The sequence below is a fragment of the Colius striatus genome, chromosome W (assembly GCF_028858725.1).
Source record: "Colius striatus isolate bColStr4 chromosome W, bColStr4.1.hap1, whole genome shotgun sequence".
Taxonomy (NCBI): Eukaryota; Metazoa; Chordata; class Aves; order Coliiformes; family Coliidae; genus Colius; species Colius striatus.
Window position 1 is genome coordinate 19,943,193 of NC_084789.1, and position 27,115 is coordinate 19,970,307.

The 27,115-nt window shown below is 55.7% G+C and overlaps 2 protein-coding genes and 1 long non-coding RNA gene across 4 annotated transcripts; 2 read left to right on the forward strand and 1 right to left on the reverse strand.

Annotated features, from left to right (window-relative positions):
* Positions 1–1,772: 1,772 nt before the first annotated feature.
* On the reverse strand, positions 1,773–3,761 carry LOC133628577 (proline-rich protein 15-like protein). Of its 2 annotated transcripts, XM_062016951.1 has the most exons (3): positions 3,640–3,761; positions 2,449–2,731; positions 1,773–2,021 (listed from the first exon to the last, which is right to left on the reverse strand). In XM_062016951.1, the coding sequence occupies exons 2-3, from the start codon at positions 2,717–2,719 to the stop codon at positions 1,966–1,968; spliced, it is 327 nt and encodes a 108-aa protein (XP_061872935.1). In that variant the 5' UTR covers positions 2,720–2,731; positions 3,640–3,761; the 3' UTR covers positions 1,773–1,965. The 2 variants fall into 2 exon arrangements, with proteins under 2 accessions (XP_061872935.1, XP_061872937.1); XM_062016953.1 differs by having other exon boundaries at positions 1,955–2,731.
* Positions 3,762–3,886: 125 nt separating this feature from the next.
* Positions 3,887–7,048, forward strand: LOC133628564 (uncharacterized). The gene is made up of 3 exons (XR_009820747.1): positions 3,887–4,273; positions 5,523–5,715; positions 6,244–7,048. It is a non-coding gene; the product is annotated as an uncharacterized LOC133628564 (long non-coding RNA).
* A 61-nt stretch (positions 7,049–7,109) lies between these two features.
* LOC133628636 (CDK5 regulatory subunit-associated protein 3-like) lies at positions 7,110–9,497 on the forward strand (the record flags this gene model as incomplete). The annotated part of the gene is given in 12 exon segments (XM_062017047.1): positions 7,110–7,191; positions 7,343–7,443; positions 7,522–7,570; positions 7,753–7,792; positions 7,794–7,925; positions 8,170–8,307; positions 8,465–8,574; positions 8,695–8,758; positions 8,760–8,799; positions 8,883–9,073; positions 9,219–9,369; positions 9,456–9,497. Coding segments are annotated over 12 exon segments (1,140 nt in total), but the record flags the coding sequence as incomplete, so codon positions are not given.
* Between the last annotated feature and the right edge of the window lie 17,618 nt (positions 9,498–27,115).

Consider the following 27,115-nt stretch of genomic DNA (forward strand, 5'->3'; position numbering starts at 1 on the left):
CCCTACCATTCTATGATTCTATGATTCTATGAACTACAAGGCCAGCTTGGCCCTAAACGGAACTACTATCTGAGGATGACAGAGCTTTTACCTCGGATAACAAACCGTTAGGCCATTTCGTTCTGTTCTGCAGTTTGGACAAACGTCAAAACCCCGAGGTGAAAAGTACACTGCAAGGAAGACTCGGATCTTAATTCAGCAGTGACCCCCGGCGACCACCGAAGAAGGCGAGAAGACACCAAAAGAGGCGTGACGGAGGCGTGACTTGGGTGGACTAAGACGGGACTATGGGCGAGCCCTTTCCTGGAAATGTGATGAATATTCATGTTTGCTGTAAATATAAGCTGAAAATTCAAAGGCTGAGGTGGGCACGTTTGGTGGAGAAATCCCTTGTGTTCCCCAGTGTTGCAATAAAGAATATCTGCTTAATAGTCACATTGGCTATTGAGTCCTGACTGGCTTCTTCATGGCATCACCACTCTGTGTTGTTTTCTGTTGGTTATGTTTTGAGGTTTTATGGTTATGCTTTAGTTGGTGTTGGATTAAATTATTTCCTGTTTTCTTCCCCAAGCCCAGTAGCCTGGTCTGTCCAGGACTATAAGCGGCAATTAAACCCTCCCTGTCCTTTGGGAATTCTCAGGTCTGTGGTACTTGAGTCTAATCATGGTCTTTGTCCCTGGATGGGCCTAAACCATGACACCTGTGCAGGTCTGGGCCGTGCTTCTTGTCAGACAAAGATTGGTGCAGCTGGGATCCCAGTCTGTGAGGTGGCAGAGGGTGCTGGCAGCCCTCGCTGTCCTGGGCCACAGCCCCGAGAAACTGGGCCCTGATAATCTTCGCCCTCTCCTGGCTCCTGGCTTGCTCTCCTAGTCATGGGCTCTCCACACAGGATGGTGCTGGAGGCTTTGCCACAGATGGGAGTGCCCCTGGCAGGTTCCCAGCCATTCCCTGCAGTGGGAGGTGCCAGTGGGGAGGTCATCCCCGGGCTGAGGGGAGCCATGTGAGGTGGCCATGGAGACCACTATGCACATTGTGCTGCTGGGGCAGACTCACTCAGTGGCTGTGGTGCCTTGTGGCTCAGGGGCAGCCGCTGCAGTGGGACACAGAGTGGAGAGTGGGCATTCTGGCATCACCTCAAGGGGACAGCGTGAAGGGGCAGCTTAACGTCCTGGGGGATTTGCTGGGGAGGCTGGGGCTGGCAGCAGGGTCAGGTCTCCCATGCACCCCAGCGTTAGGATTCCAAATACCACAGTGATGGGCATAAATGGGCTGATGGGCACTGGCTGCCTGCTGACAGCCCTCCCCCTCCCTGCTCCCTCCCTTCCCTCTCAGGCAGGATCCCTCTGGCACTGCCAGCCCGGGACAAAGACCAGCCTGTGTGCCAGTGAGTGTAGGCAGAGCAAACAGCAGAGGGTGGGGGCCGGCAGAGGGTGGGGGCCGGCCTGGCACAGGATTTGTGCCAGGGAACAGGACAGGGGGTGGGAGGGAGTTTGGACTCGGGCACTTGGCACCATCCGGCTTTAGTCACAGCCGGGAAGTCTTTGCTTCTGTTGACTTGAGCCATGGCTGCACCCAGCTCGCTCTCGGGGAGGGTTCCCCAGGCCCGCGGCAATGCTGGCAACAGCCACCCCCGTGCCTGTGCCCCCCGGGGACACTGGCATGGGCACCAATCCCCACCGGGGTCATGGGAGGGACCCTGCGTTCATGCCAGGCTCTCCCCCTGCCCATGCCCTTGAGCTGCCTTTGCTTCCGCTTCCAGACCTGCTTTATTCACAACAGTTAATTATCAGCAGCTGCCAGAGCTGGCAAAGGCTCAGCTTCCAACCACCCAAACACGGGGGCCGTGGTGGCTACCCCCGGGGCCGGTTCTTCCCTTCGGGGAGTAGTTCTCAAATGCCAGTGGGAAAATGGCTCCTTCCGAGAAGCCCTGAGCTCTCCACGGCCGCAGCTCAGGAGAGACTTTGATCACAGGGTTGTTCCCTCGGGGCAGAGAAGCGTCAAGTCCCCTGGTTTAGGGGTGACTGCTGGCAAGGACACGGCCGTCAGTGGCTCTGCCTGCTGCCACGCAGCCCCTCAGGTTTGGGAGAGGAGCAGGGAGTCCCCTGGTCTGGCCCCTGCAGGAGTGACAGGCCGGAGGGGAGCAGCAGGAGCGTGGCCGTTGTATGGGTGAATGATGGACAACAGTGGTCCCCAGCAAGTGGTCAAGCTGAGGTGAGAGTCCTCATCCCAGTATAACCAGTCAGCCTTGAGGGGGTCCCTCTGCCTGCAGGGGGCTCGGGGGGGGGGGGGGCAGGGATTTGTGTTAAATCGTGTCCTTGCTTCTTTCTGAAATAAACTGCTGTGCGAGTCCTTCCTCGTCCCGCAGCCGGGGCCGGGCCGCCCCGGGAAGCCGGAGCTGGTGACCAGCGGGTACCAGCAACCGGCCCCATCATTTCTCCTCCCGCTCACCAGCAGCGCAGAGGTTGTGGTTCTCGGCCAGTGTCGTCCGCACTTTCTTCTCCTTGAAGCGTCCCGAGTTGGAGACCTTGACGTATTTGCCCTTGCTGCTATTGTCCACGATCTTCTCCAGGCGGGCGGCGAAGCCGGGCGTCCCCTCCTCTCCCTCGGGGCTCTCACTGGCGGCGGCAGCGTGGCTGTCGGGGCTCTCGTACAGCACCGTGGGCATCGACCGACGCTTCCGCAGGAAGGTCAGCTTCCACCAGTCGTGGCTGTTGGCCATCGCCGCCGGCTCCTGGAATGGGGGTGGGGGTCGTACTCGCTCCGATGGAGGGTCCTTCGACCCCCCAGCCCTGCCGTCCCGGAGCTGACCGGGATGGATAAGGGACAAGGGTTGCCGAGCCGACAGCGCCGGCGCGGAGCCTGGTGCTGTTTGCTGAAGGCAGCTCTGGCGCTGTCCCGCCGTCTCTGCCGGGATGCTCGTGGCGAGCGATGCAGGGGCTGCCCGTGGCCGGGGCTGGGGGCCCGGAGCAGGAGGAGTTGAGCATTGCCAAGCCTGGGGAGAAGGCCGCTGGCACCGTGTCTGGGGCAGGGAGGGAGCCCAGTAAGCAAACAGGAACCGGGGAGCAGGCGGGAGCCGGGAAGGTGCTGGTGCTGGGATCCCTGCCCGGGGTCACCGTTCGCCACACCCCGGGACCGGAGTTTTCCTCTTGCCCAGCCCTGCCCGCAGGGACAGACAGGAGCATCGGCGGGTCCCGGCCGCTGCCAGGAACGCTCCGGCAATCCAGGAAGGCTGCGGAGCGTGGCTCCAGTGCAGGAACATGGGAGGTGGCTCCCTAGCGGAGACAAACGCTCCCTGGCAGCGGGCAGGGAGGGGATTCCCAGCGCCCTGTCCCCGGGGCCAGCGCGGCTCCGTGTCCCTGCGGCGCTCAGCCCTGGCTGACCCCACAGTCCCTGCCCGGGACCTCCGGGATGCTGCCCCTGGTAGGGAGATAGGAGCGTCGAGAATGCAACCACCACCCCAGGGAAGGTGGCTGGTGGCCCCCTGGGCTGATTTGCCGCGTTCCCACCCACCGCCAAGGCCATGTCCCCGCCTGCCCCCTCCTCGTGCCGGAGCCGGGCAGGACCCCGTGCCGAGCCCCTGGGCCGGCAGCGGGAGTTTCCCCCTCCCACTCCCCGCCACCGGTACCTCCCATCGTGTACCTGGACCTCCCACACCTCTGCTACGGCCACCCGTCCCGGGGGTCCCGGGGTAGCTCCGGCTCCGGTGCACGGGCGGGTGCAGTCTACCTGCCGCTGCCCCGTTTGCTCCCCGTCAAGGTGAACCCGCGACCAAACCCCTCCTGACTGAGCAAACAGGGGGGCCGGGCCAGGGCATGGCTGAATATTCATGATGGGGAATCCGGGGCTGAGTTCCGACGGCGGCCGCCAGCCCGCGGCGGTTCCGGGCTCTTGCACTGGGCCGAGCTCGCCGGCCTCGCCGACCTCGGGGGCGGATCGGTCCCCGGTGGGTGCCGGGGCGGCGCACGGGACGTGCTTTGGGCTGCCGGGAGTAAAGGGTAGCCGGCGGGAACGCAGCTCCGGCTTTCGGCGGGATCAGCCTCTCACTGCCTCTCACTTGGCCCCGCCGGCCTGCGGCGGGCTGTCCCCGCGCTGCCACCGCCCCGCTCGGCAGGGACGGAGGGGAAGGAGGAGACTGGCCATCCCGCCCACGCGAGGACACGGCTCATGGGGACGTGTCCCATGGGGATGCGCCGGCCGGGGCTGAGCAACACCCCAGCCCCCCCCGAGCCTGGACGTCCCCGTAGCAGCTCCCCACGTCCTGCGGGCAAACCAGGTCTGCTCTGGCTGGGGGTTCGTGAGGGATCTGGGATTCTGAGATCTGGGATCTGCTCTGGGGGCAGCTGGGGGTATCCAAGGGATCTGGGATCCCCTTTTGGGGCAACTGAGAATCCCCATAGGTTCGGGGGTCCCGGGGGAACCTGGTTCTGTGCTGGGGTAGCTGAGGATCTTCAAGGGATCTAGGATCCCCTTTGGGATGCCTGGGGATCCCGGCTCTGTGCTGGGGCAGCCAGCAGTCCCCGAGGGATTCTGTCTCTGTGCTCGGGCAGCTGGCCATCTGGGATCTGCTCTGGGGGCAATAGAGGGTCCCCAAGGGACCTGAGATCCCCTCTAGGGGCAACGGGGAAATTTCTATAGGAGTGAGGATCCTTTCTGGGGTGGCTACGGACCCTAGGGGGAACATAGCTCTGTGCTGAGGTAGACAGTGTTCCATGAGGGATCTAGGATACCCTCTGGGATGGTTTAGTACCCCAGGGGGAACCTGGTTCTATGCTGAGCATCCCTGAGGGATCTCCTCTGGGGGCAGCTGGGGTTCCTCGAGGGATCTAGGATCCCCTCTGGGAACAAGTGGGGATCCCCAAGGGACTTGAGATCGTCTTGAAGGCTTCCCAGTGCCGCGAAGTTTTCGGCTCTTGGCCTGAAAAAAACAGACTCGAAGTCTGAAAACCAGGCTCGAAGCCTGAAACCAGGCTCGAAGCCTGAAAAATGAACCAGACTCGAAGCCTGAAACCAGGCTCAAAGCCTGAAAAACCAGCTCCAAGCCTACTTCATGCAGCTATCAACCCAGGGTCCGATTCTCAGCTGGGTGGGAAGAAATCAGTCCTACTCAATGTGAGTGACAGCAGAAATCTTCTTCCCTTTATTGAAAGCAGGCTCTAACTTATATACACAGCAGCTTCAAAGCTAGCTCAGCAACAGCAGCTAATAGATTACATTCTTATGTTCATCCTACTTGCGGTTTCTGCCATAAGCAAGCTCCCTCACATTTTCCCATCTTGTTTCTCTCCAAAGTTGTTTTCCACCTTGAGCTGTTAGCTCGTTAGCTGAAAACAGCCCGACCTTGAGGGAGCAGAAAGCGGCCTGCTGTCTACATGACAGCAACTGCTTTAACCATGGCTCTGACTCTGGTCTTGATTGTGCATCAAATTCATATAACTAGAACTCAGACTGCCTTGCCCCATCAGACCTAACATTATACCCCGGGATCCATGTCCATGCTCCCTCATTTTTTCTCCACATCCCAGGGATCCCCGAGGGACGCAACATCCGGTCAGAGAGGTTTGGGAACGCCCAGGACCGGGAACAGGCCACGCACACACTACCCCAACTTCTTTCTCCTCCGTCGCTCCCTTTTGATTGGCAACGGGGCGGGTCTCGTTGGACTGTCCGCGTTTTGATTGGCTAAATTGAGGGGGCTGCACCCCGGGATTGGCTGAGGTGGGAGTGGACGTGGGGATCGGGACTGGGAAAGCGGAAGCGGAGTGGCAGCGGGCTGCATGGATTTGTGGTGGCAGGTCCAAGTCCAAGGGAGCGGAGCGAGGCCGAATCTAGCCCGGCCCAGCCCAACACAGCCCGGGTGCTGTAGTAGCAGGAGCCGTAGTAGCGAGAGTCCCGTGTCCGGCCCCGGTCGGGCTCTGCCGGGCCCCTCCGCGTCCCCCCGGGCCTCTCCTCCGCTCACATCTCTCCCCAGGACTACCAGAACGTGCCCATCGACATACCCGTCAAGCTCTTGGGTACGGCAGCCCTGGCCTCTTGCCTGGCCCTGGCACCACGGGGTCCCCCTGTTACAGATACATGATTATTTTTGTTAACAATTTAACATCACAATAACTAGTTAAGCACTTGTAATGGAAAAGGTCGTGTTCGTTAATCAAATCATGAAAGAATAGTTGTGCAAGGAACCGTTTAAAGTCATTGTAAAAGTCTTGTAAAGCTTTAACCATAAAGTTTCTACAATGTGCACAGGTGCAGTTGGCTGAGATGCTTATAGGAGGTACAATAGGTTGCGCATGAGCTGATAAGAGCCAAGAGAAGAGTTCATGAGCGGGCCACTAGAGGAAGACTACTGACTTCATCCCAGCGACCACCCTACGACCACCAGGAGGCAGAAGAAGACCCCCTAGTAACAAGACGGGCACATGCGCAGAGTACACCAGGGAGCGATGCACCCGACCGATAAGGGCTGTATAAAAGGACTGTGATACGGCAGGGGGGTCACGAGCCGTTGGTGGAGCAGAGTCTCCCGGCCGCCCAGCGCTGTTTTGCTTATTTGCCACTTGCTTAATAAATTCAATCTATGAGTCACTTAAATTGGCCTGTGAACTTTATCACAGCCATTTATAACACACTTGTTAAGCACTTGGTAATAGTTTAATCAATTAGCTAAGCACTCGCAAATAGCTCAATCACATATTGATTAAGTATTCATTTGAATCACATAAGGATCAAACTGCAAGAGTTACATACCACACCTGATATAAGGACCTGTTAAGACAAGACCCTGGTAAATGTATTTGTTAGGTTACCTTAGCTGTTACTAAAACAAAGAGACTGATACCTTTTTTTAACCAATCAGTACGATATTGGAAATTTTATAATAGGAACCAATTAAGGTAAAGGGCAAATTAAGAGATGGATATGTTATGCATGCTTTTGTTGGCAAATGTAGTTCTTTGTTTGAAGTGTAAAAACCTTGAAAATGGTATCTAACAATGAAGCACGTATGGAGGAGCTATCCCCCGTGTTTTCCCAGCGCTGCATAATAAAGAAGTGCCTGCTTATCCGCATTCCTGTGTAGAGAAATTTTTCGCGATTGCAGATTCATAACACCCTGCAGCCTGCGGTGGCAGAGCCAGATGCTGGCCATCCATCAGAAGATCGACGCGGCCATCCAGGACATGCTGGAGGGGGCCTGTGAGTGGAGGTGGCGATGGCCCCGGAGAGCCAGGGGGACATGGGTATGGCAACCTCCCCCTGGGATGAGGAGGAGATGTAGGGTCAATGGCAGGGTCCTGCTGTTTCCTGGGCGGGGCACTTGGTGACTGCGGCCCTGTCCCTGGCACAGATTTGCACTACTTCCACTGCCTGAGGATCGTGGAGATCCTCAGGGGCACTGAGGCCTCCACCAAGAACCTCTTTGGGCGCTACTCGTCCCAGCGCATGAAGGTGTGCGCGGGGCTGGAGGCATGTTGGAGAGATGCCTCCCCCACCCTCCGCTTCCTCCTCCCTCCTTCCTTTCCCCAGGACTGGCAGGAGATTGTGGCCTTCTACAAGAAGGACAACATCTACCTGGGTAAGGCAGCTTTGGCCATGGAGGGAGCTCTCACCCTTCAAACTGGGACGAGGCTGACGGGAGGGCAGGAGGTGATGGGCTGCAGAATCCCACCAGGCTGAGAGCCCCTGAGACCGGGGCACCCCTGAGGGCCTCGCAGGCAGTTGGCACAGCCTCTGAGCACCCCTGTGCCCCCTCCCTAGCGGAGCTCATCAGCCTCCTGGTGTGCAGCATCAGCTACAAGGTCGCTGTGGAGGCAGTTGGGCCAGTGTCAGCAGGCGCAGCAGGACTTCTCCCGCAGTGACAAGGACTGTCAGCTCGGGACGGCTGAGCTGCAGGAGTGCTTCTTTGCCTCCTGCAAGCAGTATGGCATCACTATGAGTCCCCATGGCCACCCCCACTGCCTCCTCCCTCCCCACAGCAACCCCCTACTTGCCTGTAGCCTCAAACCACCCTGTGTCCCATGTGATGTCCCCACTGTGCTCCCTGAGCCATGCTGGAGGGTGCAAGGTGAGCCCTCCATCCCCTACATCCAGCTCTGCAGGCAGAGGGTGCAGTCACCCAGGGGGTGCTTTGCTTTGGTGGTCTCCCTGCCCTGACAAATCCCTGCTCTGTCCCCAGGGTGACAACGTGTGCCAGGAGCTGCTGGACCTGGTGAAGGACCTGCCCTTGCTGCTGTCTGAGATCGGGGCAGGAGCCAGCTCGCTGTCTGAGGCCATCAAGCTTTACCAGGCCTGCGTGGAGTTTGTGTGCCAGAGGTGGGCGGGGGGGGGCTCTAGGAGGCTGCGGGGACAGACTCCCACATTCCCTTGGCCCCGGTGTGGGGCTCTGCAGGTCAGATTGGTGGCTGCATCCTGAGTTGGGGCTCTCCCCAGCTGCTGGGGGGCACTTAGGTTCCGACACAGGGGGTTCCAGCCCCACAGAGCCGGTGGTGCCGCTGCTGCGGTACATGGGGAGCAGAGGCAACACCGCTATGTACAAGTGGAGGATGGGGCAGCAGCCCCGGTGTGTGCGGCGGCCAGAGTGTGGGGTGGGCAGGAACCGTGCTGTGAGGTGACGCTGAGCACCCTTGTATGGGATGAGGTGGTGTTGGGTGGTGTGGCAAGCTGTGGGGACCCTTCCCTGCTCCTTCCTGCCCTGCTCAGCTCCACTTTGTACCCCAGAGCCCGAGGGGGTTGCCTGTGGCCCTGATGCCCTGACACTGCTGGAAAACAGAGACCCAGAGCCAGTTCATTGATGAGCTGATGGAGGTGAGTGTGCTGTGGAAGCCAGGCTGGGGGCGGCTTGGCTGCTGTCCCACTGCAGGGGTGGCAGCCCTGGCCTGTTCCCACAGCTGGAGCTATTCCTGGCCCAGCACCTGGTGGAGATGGAAGAGGAGGCCAACGTTGTGGCCATCAGCCAGTTCCAGCTGGCCCCCGCCGTGCTGCAGGGCCAGATCAGTGCTAGCTTCCTCCTGGCCACCACCTGGGCATTGCTGGGGCAGCTCTGTGCCTGCAGCATGCCGCACCTCTTCATCCCCTCACCTTCATCTAGCACCTCACCTCCCCCAGGTCCTCACGTGGGAAGGGGTGACAATAGGCAATTGGGAGTGGTGGTGGGGACACCATGGGGCAGGGGAATAAGATGTGCTGGGGCTGGGTGGGCGATGGGGGTGCCAGCTGTGCCCACGCAGGTATGTGGACCGTGTGAGTAAGGTGCTGCGGCAGAAGCTGAAGCAGGCGGAGCTGCTGCTGGCCAAGGGTGAGGGCATGCGGCGGAAGCAGCAGGAGGCTCTGGCAGAGCAGGCAGCCCTGGAGAGGACCAAGGAGCTCCAGAAGCTGGTGAGGGAGGGAGGTGGATCCCCCCCATCCCACGATGCTGCTGGGATCCCCCTGAGTCCCCCTTCCCCCCGGCTCTTGTCTTGCAGATCGAGGCTGACATCTGCAAGTGCTACAGCCGGCAGCCCTGATGGGTGTTGCCCTGTGAGCCCCCCTCAGCTGGGCACCCACAGAGAGGGCAGGGGGCATCCCCACTCCCCAGCCTCCCCCAGTCACAGCCCTGGGGGCCAGTAATGTGGCTGTGGCCTTGCAGGAGAGGTGGATGTTGCTGAATAAAAACATCGATGTGAATTTGCCAGGTGGGGGGGAGAGGACCCCTTAAGCTCTCTGTTCTTGGGTGGGTCCTGGGCTGGCCCTAGGGACAAAGGAGCCCTGTTCTGGGGGGCTCTCCTTCCCCCCTGGGTCCAGACATCCTTGCCAGGAGGGGAGTGGCAGGTTGAGGAGGAGGGGTGGGTGATTCGATTTCAATTTCATAGCAGAGCAGTTGATTCATGGCGGGTTGTCGCCGGCGGTGCCACTCGTAATGACTCCATCAGGCGGAGGAGCGGAGTGACACCCCTCATTATTCCTGCTGCTCGTTAGCGCCCGACAGTGAGTGATGGCCCCCATTAATCACCCCCCATCCTCGCTCCTCCTCCGCGGGGGGCACAGTCCGGCCCCCCCCTTCCCCGCACTGGGCTGTATTGGGACCTACTGGGCTGTGAGCGGCCGGAGCTCCTCCCCCGCATCTTTTGGGAGGGGTCTCCCACACCCACTGACGTCACACATTGCTTCCCCCTCCCTCAGGCCATTGGTCCCTCTGCTTCTCTGGTCCCGCCCCCGGGGCACTTTACAGTTGCTCAGTGGTCTGGCCCTACTTGGGGGGGTGGGGGTGGTTTGATTTCCGCCCCTCCCTCACGCGGGGTGGGTGCTCCATGGGACTGAGGCTGCAGAGGTGGGGGTGTCTGTCCCCAGCGGGAGCTGGAGCGTCCTGGTCCCACGGGAGCCATGTTGCGGGGCTGGGGGGGCTCAGTGGGTTGGGGGGGATCCTGTCACCCTTGGGACCGGAGAGGGGAGGATTCTGTACCAGTTGGCACCCGAGTGAGAAGTGGGGTTATGGGGATTTCCTCCCTGGCCCCATCTCTGTTCCCCACCGGCCATGAGGAGCCGGGCCATGTGGGGCCGGGTGTACCATGGGGGTGACACAGGGAGCCTCTCGTTATCCCAAAACGGGGACGGAGACCGGGCGGGCATATGTATGTCTGTAGCTCCCGGCTGATGAGAATGGGGCGGAGAACGGGGGAGGGTCTCCTCCCACGGCTGCGTGTGCGGGGGGGGGGGGGGGGGCATCCTGCCTGGGCAGATGGAGCTCAGCAGCGGGGCGGGAGGAAGAGGTGGTGCAGCTGCGGGTTTACCATCGCCACGGCGAGCCGGCAGCCCCCGGGGGGGGGCTTAGCCTTAAAGTCCCCTTTATCCCCCTGCCCTGCCGGAACGAACTTCACCCTCCCCGGGCTGCCACCGGCTGGACCTGCAGGTCAGGATGGCCGGGACAGGGGCAGAGGGCAGTGCCCTCGCCGGAGGTCGCGGCTGGCGAGGGGCCGGTGACACTGCGGGGGCTTTAACGGGGAATTAAATGAAGCTGCGGCAGGGGAGGTCGGCTGTGCACCCCCATCGCCCACCCGCCGCGGGGTCCCGGACACACCCCTGTGAGGAGCTTTGTCGGGCCCCGCCACCCCCCGTCTCCCCCATCCCGTTCCCGTTATCTCCGCCATTCCCGGGAGATAACGACAGACAAATTAAATAGCCGCTTCCCGCCGGGGGGGGGGGGGGGGGGTTGGCACAGCGGGCCTTCGTGTGGGGCTGCAGCCCCCCAGTCCGGCCCTGCCCGCCCCCCCCCCCCCCGTATGCCCGGGGGGTCTGTATCCCACAGGGATGCGTGAAATAGACGGCGTGGGGGTGTGGAAGGAGAGGACATGGACCAGGGGGACGGCGGAGACCCACAGTTCCGGACGAGGAGCTTTCCCCCAAATACTGTGCTCCCCTGTGTGTCGCCGTCCCCCGCCCCCTCCCCACCCCCCTGGGGACTGTCACGAGGCTGCGGAGAGGGGACCGCGGTCCCGGGGGTTTCAGGGCTGCGTTTGCTCCAGAAATCGGCAGACAAAGGCAGGGCCGGTGCCGGGGGTCCCAGCTGCGCCAATCCTCAGCCCTGATGATACCGGGACCCGTCTCTGCCTCCCCCTCCTCGGCTGTGGGGCCCGGCTGCTGCTCCATCTCACCTGTCAGGGAGGAATTTAATTACCAATTACGGGCCCTTCCATCTGTCTGAGGCCGCCCCAGCGCTCCCGCTCCCTTTTAATTACCTCCCCGACAGCCATTTCACTGAATTAGCTGCCAAGTGCAGCGGAGCCTGGTGCGGGGGTGGCTGTGGCCCCTCCAGCTGGGGAGTCGGCCCGTGGCCCCCTCCCCCTGCCATCTGGCCATAGTGCCCTTGCCTGTCCCATGTGTCCCACCCATCTATCTGTCTCTCCATCCATCTTCCGTTGTTCCCTGCATCCCTCTGTCCATCTCTGCTCTGCTTCTCCCCCCCCCCCCCCCCCCCCGCCAATTTTTAGGGAGAAGCTGCTCCAAGGTCTCCAGGGCATGGGGAGGGCAGAGGGGCTGGGGACTGGCACCTCCTGCCCCCGCACCGACCGCCCCCCAGCCTCCCCGCTCTGCCCACGCTTTGCTACGGGCAGACACGGGAGCTGCTTAATGGGATCTACGTTTTCTGGTTAAAAATACGTTAACGGGGCGACAGATGCCCCAGCCCTTCCGGGGACGAATGGATCAGCCGCGGCTGGGGGCAACAGCTCGCACGGGGAGAGCGCTGGGGGCTGCTCTGCAGCCTTGGCAGGGGGTGAAAACAGGGAGAAGAGCCAAGGTACCAGTTTATTTTGGGGAGTGATGTGGACTCTGTCTGCAGCCACCCCCCTGTCCAGCAGCACCTATGGGTGTGATGTGGGGGGTGGGCTCTGGCTAGGGGGTTTTGGGGAATAGGGGCTCATCGTGCAGCCAAGTCTCCCAGCGTGGACCCCTCAGCCCTCATCCAGTCTCTGAGGGCTGCTTGGGACCCCAATCCCAGAGGAGGGGGGTCTTCAGCCTCCGTGGTGAAGCAGCCGCACCTGGCCGGGCCATCCATCACTGCCACAGCCCGGGGAAAGGCGAGGAGGGGCACCCTCCTTTGGCACCCCAATCTGGGCTGCGACCCCCCTACCTGCTCCGGGGGCTTTTTTTCCCTTTCTCTTTTCCTCCCTCCCCTCCCCCTAGCCGTGAGACAAAACCCGTCTGACAAGATGGAGGCTAGGCCATCAATCATGGTGGCAGCTGGAACCACCTCTTGCCCTGTTAATGAATCCCCTTCCCGGCTCACTGCCGCAGAACCCCCAGCATGGACACACCCCTGGCACCGGTACCCCCCAGCACCAGCACTCCCTGGCATGGACACCCCTCTGGCACCGACACCCCCCAGCACCAGCACTGGCACCCCCGGCACTGGCACCTGGGCATGGCCACCCCCAGCATGGCTGTGTTGCCCCCCTCCTGCTGTACCCTGCACCCCCCCCCCCCCCACATGACCATCTCCCCTATGGTGTTGGGGTCCCAGCTGGGGTGGGGACAGGGTGACCCAAGTACAGGGTGACACAGTTTGAGGGTGACAGGGGTTTGGGAGTGACATGGGGTTGGGGGTGACAAAGTTTGGGAGTGGTATGAACCTGAATTGGCTGTGATTTGGGGTGCAGGCTGCCAGGGTTTTGGGGTGTGATGGCTGGGGGGTCAGCATGGGTTTGGGGGGCATGTGGCCATGGGGAGCACATGGGAATGGGGCTGGCCAAAGCTGCAGGGTGCTGTGGCTGGGGGGGATGTGGGGCTGGTAGACCCCAGCCCTATCTCTGCCGGGATGGCCCATGGTCCAGTTAGCCCGTGTGTCCCGTGAGTGACAGCTCAGGGCCCTCCCAGCCCAACAACCTCTGGGTGCTGAAGACCCTTTGTCCCCAGGCCCATGTCCCACAGCGGTGCCTTTGTCTCCGTGTTACTTGGGGGGCACCAGCTGTCATGGCCTTTGGGGTCTGGGGACCAGCTGTCATGCACCTTTGGGGTCTGCGTTGCTGCGGGGTAACTACAGGAGGGGCTGGGACGGGTGGGGAGGGGGCAGCCAATAGAGACGTGAGGAAAGGGGTGCGAGGGTGGGGTCCCCGGGTTGGGCTGTCTCGGGGGGACCCGGAGTGGTGGGGAAACCTGGGGGAGAAGTCCCAAAATCGGGGGAGGTGGGAGTTGTTCCTCAGGAGGGGCGTCCTGAGGATGTGTGGGGGCCATTGGGAGGATCCCCAGGATTGGGAGGATCCCAAAGCTTGGGAAGGGGAGATGGGCTGCGATGTAGAGGATTCAAGGGGGAGGATCCAGGGGTATCCCGGACCGGAGGTGTCCCGAGGGGGAGTCTCAGAGGGTGGAGGGTCCCAATGCGGGGGGTGGACGCCTCACGCTTTTCCTCCAGGCCGCCGGCAGGTGGCGCTGCAGGATCGCGAATGCGCAGTGCGGAGGGGCGGGGCCATCTCAGTGCGGAGATGGTCGGGGCTGAGGGGGTATGGCTATGCGAGAAACGGGACGGGGATCTGCAAAACGACCGCGGCCCCGACAGGGAGCGTCACGCAAGAGCCTCGCTGCGGCCGCAGCGTTAGGGAGCGTCGTGCAAGAGGCGGTGCAGAGCCCGGGAGGGTGATTCCAAGACGGGGATGGTCTGTAGGGTCGAGGGGTCCCCAGGCTGGTGCAGTGTGACCGTGGCAGAGCAGACATGCTCACTCGCGGGTGTAAGCATCACAGCTGCCCCACGCAGGGGTACACACGGGGAGGGGGTAGGGTTGGGGCACCCAACTGTCCACACTCACCCCCACCCTTTGCCTGACCCCATCGATCTGTGATGGCTTGAAATGCTGAAGCCATAGGGAGTGTGATTTATCAGAAAACCTCCAAATGTTGCCTTTACCTCCAAAGGAAATGCCCCAAAGTCTGAAAGACCCCCCAGAGTCCGGTGACCTCTGTGGGTGCCGTATGTGGCAGGAACCCCCACCCCGATACAGCTGACGGAGAGAGGACACTGAACTGGGAAGAAAACTGGCTGGCACCAGTTGGGAGTGAGTGGAAACAGTGAATCAATTCTCCTTTATTAGCACTTGATATTATTAATGCTGGGAGTGGATCCACTTCTAGAAGTGGTGGAGCCTGGCAGAAGGTGGTGGAACCAGGAAGGAGCTGGCCTGGGGCTTCCGGTGCACGGGAGGGCTCTGGGCTAGGGTTGGAGCAGGAGGATGCAGGGGAAGGTGTCCCACAGTGTGGGGGTCCCAGAGCCATCAGCTCAGCACGGATGGTGTGATGTGCCTCAGTGGGCTGCAGGACCCAGTATGAGAGCCCAGGGCTGGGGCTGGGTCTTGGCTGACCCTGGGGTGCCCTTGGACAGGGATGGGGGAACACAGCTCCTGAGATTAGGGGTGCATGGGGCCCCGTGCTGGGGTGACAACAGGCATGGGGCCCTAGGTATACCCCATCACATTCCTGCTGATGAGACATTAGTGCTGACGAGACACCTGAGGGAACACCGGGGAAGTGGCTCAGTGTCTCCCTCATCAGCATGAGGCACCCGGAGGCTTTCTCCTGCCTGGGAACACTTGCCAGCCCTTAAATACTACAGAGGGGAAGGACTGTGGAGGAATGGTTAAGGGAGAATGGACATGGATCCTGGGGTATAATGCTAGGCCCATTGGGGCAAAGCAGCCTGGGCTCTAGTTATATGGATTTGATGCACAATCAAGACCAGAGTCAGAGCCATGGTTAAAGCAGTTGCTGTCATGTAGACAGCAGGCCGCTTTCTGTTCCCTCAAGGTCGGACTGTTTTCGGCTAAAGGTGGTAAACAACTTTGGGGAAAAACAAGATGGGAAAATGTGAGGGAGCTTGCTTATCACAGAAACTGCAAGTAGGATGAACATGAAAATGTAACCTATTAGCTGCTGTTGCTGAGCTAGCTTTGAAGCTGCTGTGTATATAAGTTAGAGCCTGCTTTCAATAAAGGGAAGAAGATTTCTGCTGTCACTCACACTGAGTAGGACTGGATTTCTTCCCACCCAGCTGAGAATCGGACCCTGGGTTGATAGCTGCATGAAGTAGGCTTGGAGCTGGTTTTCTTTTTTAGGCTTTGAGCTGGTTTCTTAGGCTTCGAGCTGTTTTTTTTTTTTTTAGGCCAAGAGCCGAAAACTTTGCAGCAAATGGCACCTGAACAGGGACCCTCACTGGGTGTTACCGGGTAAGGAGCCTGCCTGCGGGGAGCTGAGACTTGAAAATCTGGAGGCAGAAGCAGTCGTCAGAGGTGGAAGCCTGCCGGATCCCAAGCAGAGGTTGCTGTACCTGGGGGAGTGGCTACAGGTTGCGGTGAGACGAGGATCCGACAACATGGAAAAGGAGGCAGCACTCTCACTTTTACATCGCTTTTTAGAAAAGCAGGGGGTGGACTTTAAATTGACCGATTTGTCTGGTCTGCTTGTATATGGTAATTGCAAAGGCTTTTTTAAAGACTCTGAGAAATATTTTGATGAGGAGGAGTGGAGAGCATATGGGACTTGTCTTTGGGACTTGGTTATAGACGAAGATAAGACTGCTCGGAAACTGATGAAACAGTGGAGAGAGGTCATTAACTGTCTGAAGAGATATAAGATGGAAAAGGATTTGGCTGCTGCTGTAACTCAGCGGCTTGATATGCCTGAGACTGTAGCCGAGCCAACAGCTGGACTGTTTGGTATCGGGACTAATTATGTCTCACCTCCCTTTTCTGGTGAGTGGAGAGAAATTGGAAACCTTCTCTGGGAAGCCACTATTAGTGGTGATAAGGACAATAGTAAGATCAGTAAAGATCTAGGTTTGGAGAGACGTGATAAATGCTTTAGAAGAGGTGCAAGCAGAACAGCGTGTGGCCATGGCTGCAGCCCAGGCGTTGACCGTTGCGCCGAGGCCGAAGGAGATAGACAGGGGAACGGACAGGCTCCTGCAGGAAGTATTAAAGAAACTGGAGCGACAAGAGACCATCGAGATGCCACTGAAAGCCATCCCGGTGCGCAGCCCATCGGGCACGAGAGGGGAGACAAAGAAAACACAGGAGAGACTAATACCGACTGCGGCGCCGGGGCCGGCATGGAGTGAGCCAGACCCCTCCCGCCCCTTCCATCCGCAGCCGCCGCCGCGCAGCCGCTTCCCGCGCCTGGTCAGTGTCTCCGGAGCCCCCCACACACACCGCGCGCCGACACCGCCGGCCCCGGCCCTCACGGACCGCTGGGCTCAATCCGTTGCCTCAACGAGCGTAAAAACTGTTGGTCGTGATGTTATGCATTTTGCTGTAGATGTGATGATGAATAGTGGTTTTCTTACAGTGGGAACTTTCTAAGGTGTTTTAGGTGTCAGGAATGGAACTTGGAAGAACAGAACATTTTGACATTGGAGAAGCTAAAAGGTGGTTTGTGTTTTAGACTCATTGGTGAAGGATTTTTTTTTGATCAGGAGTAAAAAAATGTATTTTATCATACTGTTGATGCTTCAAATGATTGTGGTAAATGGTTTTAGGCAATTTCAACAACCCAAGCAAAACATGTGGGTTACACTGGCCAAAGCAATCAATCAGTCTACAATATGTTTATCAATGGCCACTCCAGATAATCCTTTTTCTACCTGTTTGGTGGGAGTTCCATTAGACGTGGCACAATGGCCTGTACCAAATGCACTAAAAACAAATGCCTTAGTTAAGGAATGCCTTAGCTGCATGAAGTAGGCTTAGAGCTGGTTTTATAGGCTTTGAGCTGGTGTTTTTTTAGGCCAAGAGTCAAAAACTTCACGGCAGTGGACAACACTAAAAATAACCCTGTAAAGGGCAGCATGGCTTGAGTTGAGACCAAGCACAGTCCCAGGGAGATGCAGGGGGAATTTTTAGGATGCTTTTGTACACTCATTTTTTCCCATGAGGTGCAAGGGAGGGAGGAGGAGACAGAGCTCAAATAAAGTTCTGAAGTGCAGCCCCCCAGCCCCGGATCTGCAGGAATAGCAGGCAGGAGTGATGCTGCCCATCAGGCCCTGCTCCTGCCTGCCCACTTTCCCTGTCAGTTCTGGGCACCCATGGGTACTGGCATTGATTTGGGCAGGCAGCCTGCACTGATCAGTGGGAGAAAGTATAAATTAAGCTGCTCAGAGGTGACAGGTTTTAACACTGACCACGCTCTGTGCTTGTTTATTTAAATAGTTCATGGAGTTGGTGATCTAGTGGTTGATCATCCTGGAAAGGTGGGGAGAGATCGGGGGGCTGATGGCCCTTCACAGCACCTTCCTACCTCCTCTCCTGCAGCTCTAACAGGAGATCCTGGTGTGTTCTGCAGAGTGGCTTCAGGCTGCAGGGCACAAGGCCTCAGGCACCCAGTGAAGAAGCCAGATGAGTCGCAGCCTTTCCATCACCTCTGCTGGGTAGTTACTGTCTCAAAAAGTATCCAACGTTGAGACCCCAGTTGCTCAGTCAAAAACCCAACTGGACAGTGGGTTTCCCCATGAGTAGCAGCAGTGTTTGTGGGATGGATGAATGAGGGACCATGCGTCTGTTTGAGGGTAACAGTGACACCCAGACACACAGACAGTCCCTTAGTATGTGGGCTGCAGGTAGCTGTGAGCAGCTCAAAGGTGGTGGCTGTCTGTGTAGTGGGAAGACTCATCCTGCTCCAAGCACCCTAGGGGCATGAAGACCCCGGGCTCTCCCTCTCCTCAGATGAGGTTCTCAGATGGCCATCTCTCTGACTTGGCCATTTGCACCTCCAGCAGCTCCCACCACCATGGGTGAGGAGCAGCCAATCAGGAGAGCTGGCTTTTCTCAACTTGAAAACTGGCCTGGGTGTACTGAGCAGGGATCTGCCATGGGGCAGCTGCTGGAGTATGAAAGGAAAGAGTTTTAATTAGTGAAAGGCTGGAGCAATGAAGAAAGTAAAGCACGGGGGTGGTGGTAGGGCAGGAGATGATGCCCTGGCTGTGCTCCCAGCCCCACATTGACTCACTGCAGGGCCTGAGGAGAAGCTTTGACTCAGTCCTTCCACTTGCAAGTAGCTACGGCAGCTGCCTCACTCCCACATGAGGCCAAGTGATACTGGATTCAGGGCTACCAAGATGATCTAGGGACTGGAACATATCTCTGATAAGAAAAGGCTATGGGACCTGGGACTGTTTAGCCTGGAGAAGAGAAGACTAAGGGGGGTGGGGGTATTCTCATTAACAAGTGTATGTCAAGAGAATAGGGCAACACTGAAAAATAAGCTTTATACTATTGCGATAAGTTAGTATAAGGTTTATTAGTACATGTTAGTATAAAGCTCTACATCAATCTGCCCTTTTCTATACAATTAGTAAATTCTTTTACTATTAGTACAGAGCTTCCTTATCAAGCACTCTATTAAAGTATTTGTTCAACTCAAGCTTATGTCTTAGCTGGTGTTTCTTCCAACTTGAGTAAGCATCTCCAGTGCTCTGACAGCACCAGAGGAAACATTTGATACAGACAGTGAATAGCAAAATTATAATTATTATCAGAATTGTTGCCACAAAAAGTTGTTTCAACCAAACAGAGTTAGGTAACCATGAAGTTAATTTATTCCATAACTCTTGAAATCCCCATGATGTATCATCTTGAATTATCTGGTGAAAAAAAATTGTTTGTTTCTTTGCAGCTATGTAATTGAGTTGGAATGTTTGACATCATATTAGCTGTACCCCAACATATAGTCTGTCCATTAGGGAGTTTTGCTGGGGTTTGACCAGGTAAACATGCTTTTGCCCCTTTCCATTGAATATTTTCTTCTGTAGGGGTTGTAGAATTATTTAAAGGACTATAGGGCCAGCTCCGGTTCGCATATGCCACTGGAATGCCAAAAAGGGGCATCTCCATGTTACTCCTGGGAAGGGCTGAACATATCCAGCAGTTGGATATGTTTAAGGCCTGCCCAGCTGCCTGTGCAATCTGCACATATGCATTGTCTTTCCAGGCAGCAAGGGTCCCTAGGCAAAACACTATTAAACAAATCAAATGAATAAAGTTACTCCTCATTCTGCTGTCTCAGAAGTTTCAGTTTCAATGGTCCTTGAGATTCAGATATCCATTGTCCTCCTGGAGCTTTCTTTATCCGTGAGTGATGAATCCATGTGTTTTGCTCCTTGATTTCAACTGCAGTGTATGTTGTAAGGATAACTTGGAACGGACCTTCCCACTGAGGCCCCAAAGTTTTCTCTGCAAGAGACTTAACATAGACATAATCTCTGTGCAGATATCCCTCTCTGGGTCATATAGGATCGCCTGTATAGGATTTCAAAAGGGCTGAGTCCTTCCTTGGCTCTTGGTTTAGTTCGAATACATAACAGAGCCAAAGGTAGGGCCTGAGGCCATGTTAAGTTGGCCTCTTGTCTCAATTTCACAATTTGTTGCTTAATCAAATGATTCATTTTTTCGACCTGTCCACTTGATTGAGGTCGGTATGGGGTATGGAGCTGCCAATCTATACCCAAACATCGACTAATTTGCTGCACTATTTTAGAGATGAAATGTGGCCCCCTATCCGAGGACATGGTTGCTGGTACTCCAAAACGTGGTATTATTTCTTGTGTTAATACTCTTGTTACTTCCCATGCTTTCACTGTCTTCGTGGGAAATGCCTCTGGCCAACCTGAAAAGGTGTCAGTTAACACCAACAGGTACCGGTACCCCCCTTTCCTTGGGAGTTCTGAAAAATCAATTTGCCATTGCTGCCCGGGCCCATTTCCCCTACCAATTTGGCCCAACTCCAGCTTAGGAGTGTTCTTTGGATTAGTTTGGAGGCAAAGATCACATTGGCGAGTTACTTGTTTTACAGTACTATATAAATTCCTGGCAACAACAGATGTTGTCAGCAACCAGTAAGTCTTTTCCACTTCATTTTTATTTCAAGTCAGAGCACGTCAGGTCTGCCTTCACCACTGCTGAGAGTGGGAGGAAGAGATGCAGGAGAGCACAGGGAGAGGCACCAAGAGTAGCTGTAACCCAAGTGCTGCCACAGACCAGGCCCAAGGCAGCTCCGTGCTTCTTTCTGGGCAAACTGGAACCTGTCTATGAGCTCCAACCCCCATTCCCCCCAGTGTGTGGCCATCGGTGTGCAATTTCTATTAGAAATTCCACTTGTTTTTCATTTTTCCCTAGCTTTAGTGTAACCAGTGGATCCGCCAGGGTAGACTCCCCAGGTCCCTGTCAATCGTCCTCCTTTAAGTGGGCTATCGCAGGTCTCCCTCTTCGTCCATCGTAGCTCCCCTTGAACCCCTTGGGGCATTTTTTTTTCCAGTGTCCCTTTTTTTTACAGTACGCACACTGATCCCTATCCAGTCTCAGTAGCTCTCTTCTCTGTGGTCTCTGTTCCAGAGCTGCCACAGTTGCTATAATTCTTTGTTCCATTCTCCTGTCCTTGTCACTTTCCCTATTCCCAAAGACCTTCCATGCTGCTTCGATTAACCTTTCTATATCCCGCGCGTCTGCCCCTCTTAATTTTTGCAGTTTTCTTCGGATATTGTCACATGACTGCCCTCTGAACAAGGATATTAGCTGTTGCTGGCCTACTTCTGCCGACGGGTCCAGAGGAGTGTATTTACCCATAGCAAGTCTTATTCTGTCTAAAAATTCTGAAGGGGTTTCAAAAGGGCCTTGTCTTATGGCATATAACATTGACCAATCTATAGTTTAAGGAATCGCATTTTCCAACCCATATTTTATCCACTGTTGATATTGTTGCAACTGCTGATAATCATCGCAATCATTTGGATCCCTCCCTGGGTCTGTCAAAGGTATACACTGATCAACTGTCCATCCCACTAGTGTCCCTCCCGTAATTTGGGCCTGTACTTGTGTTTTCAATACCAACAGCCTTTCTGTTTCGGTCAGTGCATCCAACATGCATCTATGTCTCGCCAGTCTGGATCTAAAGTTTTAAGAATCATATCAAACTTTTTAGCAATGCCTATAGGGTCCTCTCGGTAATCTCTTACTGTTTCCTTCCAGGAATCTAAGTCATTAGTGGTAAAAGGAACCTTTATTTTTGTGGGCCCCATTGGGCTCATCTCCCATCTCAGCAGGGCTTGAATTATTGGACCCACTTTACTCCGAGTCCTTGATGTAATGGGGCTGAATCCAGGGCCTTGTGGCTCATTTTTCACTGTTCCTTTGTCTGGTATCGGTGGTGTTCCCATATTTACAGTCCTGTCTGGTCCCACAGAAGGACCAGGACCCATTGCAGGGCCAGGTAAAGTTCCTCTGTCATTCATATTTATACTCATTGTTGGAGGAGGGCCCTGGTTGCCAGTAGGCATGCCCATATTCCCTGTCCCCTGAGGACCCATATATTCCATTCTCATTTTCTGTTTTATTACTTCTGCCCCTCTTTCATTAGGAGGGGGCATGGAGGGAGGTATATAGCCTTCTAGGCTTTCCAAATCATTTGCCTGATACACCTTATCTCTATTGGTGCAGCATTGTCCAACACTACAGGACGAACAGCACCTTTTTAGTTTTCCCGTTTTTCTTGTTCTAGGGCCGGTACCAGGGGATCTTGGGGAGGAGTTAACCCACAGGCCTGCTGCCACTCTGGGTAATTTCTCAGAGTGAAAAACATATCCACATAAGAAGCCTCATACCATTTTCCTTCCCTCCTTAAAAACAACATTGACTGTAGGAGGGTATTATAATTCAGAGTTCCATTTTGAGGCCACTTCTCCCCATCGTCTAATTTATAGAGGGGCCACCATTGGTTGCAGTATTTTATAAGTGTTTTTTTACTTTCTGTACCCCTAGTCCCCACAAGATCTTTCCAATGTGCCAATATGCATCCTAATGGACTTTTCTTGGCTCTCACACTGAGCGCTTCCCATTATTTTCCTATATTCTCGAATTACTCTTTGTAACTCTTTCTCTGAAACGTTTCTCAAATTAGGTAATCCCAACTCCCAACCACAAAACACGGTTGTAATCTCAGCTATGTGTTCTTCACTCTCAGGACACCAGCACCAATGCTTATCGTAGTCACCACTCCTTCCAACGCTATTACAGTTATATATTTTAGCAAGAAGTACGCTTCAGTTTTACCCACCCAGCATGCTCCAAATGGGGCGTTTTAAACAGGGAATTTCTAATGGGGGCAGTGGATGGAGTTACTTCTTCTCCGCTGTATAACTTACACACAAAAGTTAAGTATATTCCCTGATATTTATATACTCCGGATCCTCCTGTTTGGGGCGGGATCCTCTCCCCACACCCCGGGGGAATATGAAGTTCTCGTTAATGCATTAACACCGGGAAGCTGAAACCACCGGCAAACTTCTCATTCCCATTCCTTATCTTCTACCTTGATAGTGTAAAACAGTACTATTAAAATATATTTCTTGGCTCCCTTAATTCACATAAAAACATATGTAGACAAGTTAACAAACACTACAATTACTTGACACGCTTCGTCCGTCTCCGGCCGGTCTCCTCGCGGAGATACGGAACCGCGGATAAGGACTCAGCACTCGCTTCACAGTCAGACTGCGTCTCATTCATTTAACACTCAATACCATCGGTGTGCAAGGAAGGAGCCCAGCTGGAAGGGGCATCCCCTCATAAGGGCAGGGAAGATAAACTGTCCCTCTCTACCCACCCACAGACTCGTTCCCCTGACCCATGCTCCCGAGGGGAAGCTGGTCTCTGCTCATCACAGCAGGGAAGAGCTGTGCCAGGAGGTCCCAGACGTGCATACGGTATCTGTGCCCCACTGGTGGGCTCCAGCTTCACGCAGCTGAATGCCCCCTCCCCAGGAGCTGCACAGCACAGCCATTGCTAGGGAAACACAGCCTCCCTGGCCTGCGCCATGCAGCAGGACCCAGGGATGATGCTGAAGGGACCCACAGGGCAGCAGGCAGCTCCTGCTCCCAGCCTGCAGCTTCAAGGAAAACCCTCCTCTGCCATGCTGGATATGAGCCATCATATCCCTCCCTGCCACGAGCCACGCCAAGGACACGGAGCCTCGCTGGTATTGCCAACAAACAGCCCTGCTACTCCTCCAGTCAGAGAGCAAAGGACATGGGAACAACAAACATAGGTTTCACTAACCACTAGGTCTCTTCTCCCAAGAGAAAAGCAATACAAATGCACTGCCTAGAACATCAAGGACAGTCAGGAGTCAGCAGAGACAGCACATGAGCCCCAGACAGCACAAAGCCCAGACCAAGGCCATGTTCCCAGTGCAGCCTCAGTCCCAGCAGCCTGGACGCTGCTCAGCTGTCCCTCTTCCAACAAGGGCTGCAGGTCCTGGGGTGGGTGAGGTCCGTAGAGCCGCTCACTGTGCCTCATGCTGTCCCCCCAAGGGCTCTGCCGGCTCCTGCGGCCTGTCCAAGGGGCCATCGTCCACCCCAAAATCGCTCCAGTATGAGAGGGGCTCCAGGCAGCACAGGTCTTGTTGGGCTACCCAGGCTGGCACTGCTGGAGAGAGAGAGCAGGTCAGAATAGAGAAAGACCATGGGGAGGATCCCAGAAAGCCTGAATGGTGGGGGCTGGAAAGTGTAGGCACAAATGTGACTTGGAGCAGCCAGCTTGAATAAAGATGGTAGGGACAAGTTAATGCAGCTGGCAAGCTACTTCCAATTATCAGAAACAGGTTCTATGAGTTAATCAATTGGGCCCTGGGTGATCACATGGGCAGAAGCAGCATATAAGGAAGTAGCTAGGAAATGAAGTGTGTCTCTGCATGTGCATTACCTAGATTCTCTATATCTTTGAATGAATATAGCTTGCACTGCTACAACAAGAAAGGCCCTTGTCCTGGTTTAGCAAGGAGCTTGGTAACAGGGGGAGCGGGTTGCAGTGAAGACCCTCCCCCGGCTCCTAGGTTCAGACCCACCTCCGGCCCGGCTGGGCCAATCTGGCGCCTCTGCGATCACTATTTAGGGGACGGGAATTTGAAATGCGAGTCGGGAGGTGGAGAGTGATACAAGATGGAGGCCACCACGCGGACCCTTCAGCCAGAGAAGGAGGAAGGAACGAGAAGCGGTAGACCGGAGACCCCTCTGCAAGCCGTGGCGAGAATACAAGCTGTGCCCCTGAAACCTATGGAGATTCGTGGCAAGACTGAGAGCCACCGACAGCTCCGTGTGGGTGAGCCCGGACGGGCGGGGGACTGTGTGGGGAGATGGCCATGGCCCAGGCCGTGTTGGAGAGCCTGCGCGCCGCAGAGCAGCCCCACACGAGAGGCAGAGAGGAGCTGCAGCCTTTGGAATAAGTGGGCATCGGAGCAGCCCGTGCAAGTCTGCCATGCTTGTGAGTTACCCCACGGACTTGCAGGGAGGACTGGTGTGGAGTTCACCCGTCCTGAGGAGGGACAAACGGCAGAAGCTCTCGGAAACCGACTGACTGAACCCCCCACTGCCTGCCCCCCCGAACCGTTCAGGGGGGGGCAAGGTAAAAACACCGGGATCAGGGCTCTGACCCCGGGAAGAGGGGAGGGGTGGCAAGAAGGTGTTCTTAAAAAGGCTGGTTGGACTCTCCATTGATGTATTACTCTGGGTTGTTTCATTTTGGTTATGTTTTGGTTGATTTTGCATTAAATTATTTTCTGTTTTCTTCCCCAAAACCGAGTAGCCTGGTCTGTTTTGTCCTGAACCTTAAGCGGCAATTAAGCCCTCCCTGCCCTCGAGCAATCCTCAGCCTCTTCGGTACTCGAGGCTAATCGTGGCCTTTGTTCCCTGATGGGCCTAAACCACGACAGCCCTCTAGAGCTCGTCCTTATCCAGCCCAAGCCCCTGCTAAAGCAGGTTCCCCTCGATCAGGGGGTACGGGTATGTGTCCAGGTGGGTTTGGAAACCTCCCAAGAAGGAGCCTCCACACCCTCCCTGGGCAGCCTGGGTCAGGGTCCCTCATCCTTATAGTAAAGAAGTTTATCCTCGTGTTCCAGTGGAGCTTCCTGTGTTTCAGCTTGTGTCTGTTACCCTTTGTCCTCTCACTGGCCACCATAGGGAAAAAACAAACAAACAAAACAAGGTATGTGAAAGAGGGAAAAGGGACCGCGATCGGTAAGTCGTGCAGAGACATCTAGTACACGACAGAGTCCCCATATAAAGTATAAGTTGGGAACCCAGCATGTTCCAAATGGGGGTGTCTTAAACAGGGAATTTCTAATGGGGCAGTGGACGGAGTTCTTTCTTCTCCGCTGTATAACTCACACACAAAAGTTAAGTATATTCCCTGATATTTGTATAGTCCCGATCCTCCTGTTTGGGGTGGGATCCTCTCCCCACCCCCAAGGGGGATATAAAGTTCTCGTTAATGCATTAACACTGGGAAGCTGAAACCACCGGCAAACTTCTCGTTCTCGCTCCTTATCTCTACCTTGATAGTGTAAAATAGTACTATTAAAATATATTTCTTGGCTCCCTTGGTTCACATAAAACATGTGTAGACAAATTAACAAACACTACGATTACTTGACACGCTTCGTCCGTCTCTGGCCGGTCTCCTCGCGGAGATACGGAACCGCGGATGACTCCACACTCGCTTCGCAGTCAGACTGCGTCTCATTCATTCAAACACTCAATTCACACACACATCACAACTTTAACCACCATATCGACAATATCCGTTTATCTGAAATACAAATAAGCCCGGGTACTTCCAACGCCACAATACTATTATTATACCAGTTGTTATCCCTTCCGCAGCTGCAAACTAAAACCAAGATGTCATGCGAATTCACCCTGTAACCATCCGAATCTCGACTGGGGCCTCTGAGTTACAAATACCAAGTAACCCCCCCCCCCAATGCCGGCTGGGACCCCTGAGTTACGAATACCAAGTAACCCCCCCCAAATGCCGACTGGGGCCTCTGAGTTACGAATACCAAATAACCAACCCCCCCCCCCAATGCCAGCTGGGGTCTCTGAGTTACGAAAAAACAGGTAACCCCCCCCAATGCCGAGATTCTTCCCAACTTATACCTACATGGGGACTCTGTTGTGCGCCAGACGTCTCTGCGCGACTTACCGATCGCCCCGACCGCGGTCCCTTTTCCCTCTTTCACATACCTTGTCCGCAGGATAGATGGTCGTTGTCTGTTCCCGCAGTGAGCGGCTGGGAGCAGAGTTCCTCCGAAGAAAAAGGCTCGGGCCGCGGCTAGGACGTCCGTCCCTCAGTCGCTCCTGCAGCCGAGCAGAGCGCGTCCCATCTGGGGTGCCAAAATGACTTGCGGAATCAAACTCTAAAACTCAAAGAGTTATAAAGAAGATATGTTTATTCGGCGCCGGGCGCACGGAGGATCGCTCCACCACAAACGTGCGCACCCGACTCGGCAACTTGCTTGACTTATATTTGTTACAAAGTTACAAAATCATATGATGACATTATCTGCCTAGACAAAGACACAACCTGTCCCCGATTTCGCATGTAAATTAGGTCTTTTCTTCCTTTCATTTGCGTGATGTCTCCCGGTGATGGTCTTTGGGGCCTTGGGAGATGAAGGCTGATAAGTCCTGAGGCTTTCTCACCCCTGATCTTTGCACAACTTTAGATATCACTTGGCCCCTCGCAGAACTGGTTTTTGCCCTCAAGGAAGTTGGAGGACCCCGGAGGTATTGTGTGAGGAGATAAGCACGACCTTTTTACAGCTTGTGTGAATTTTGTCCTGTCTG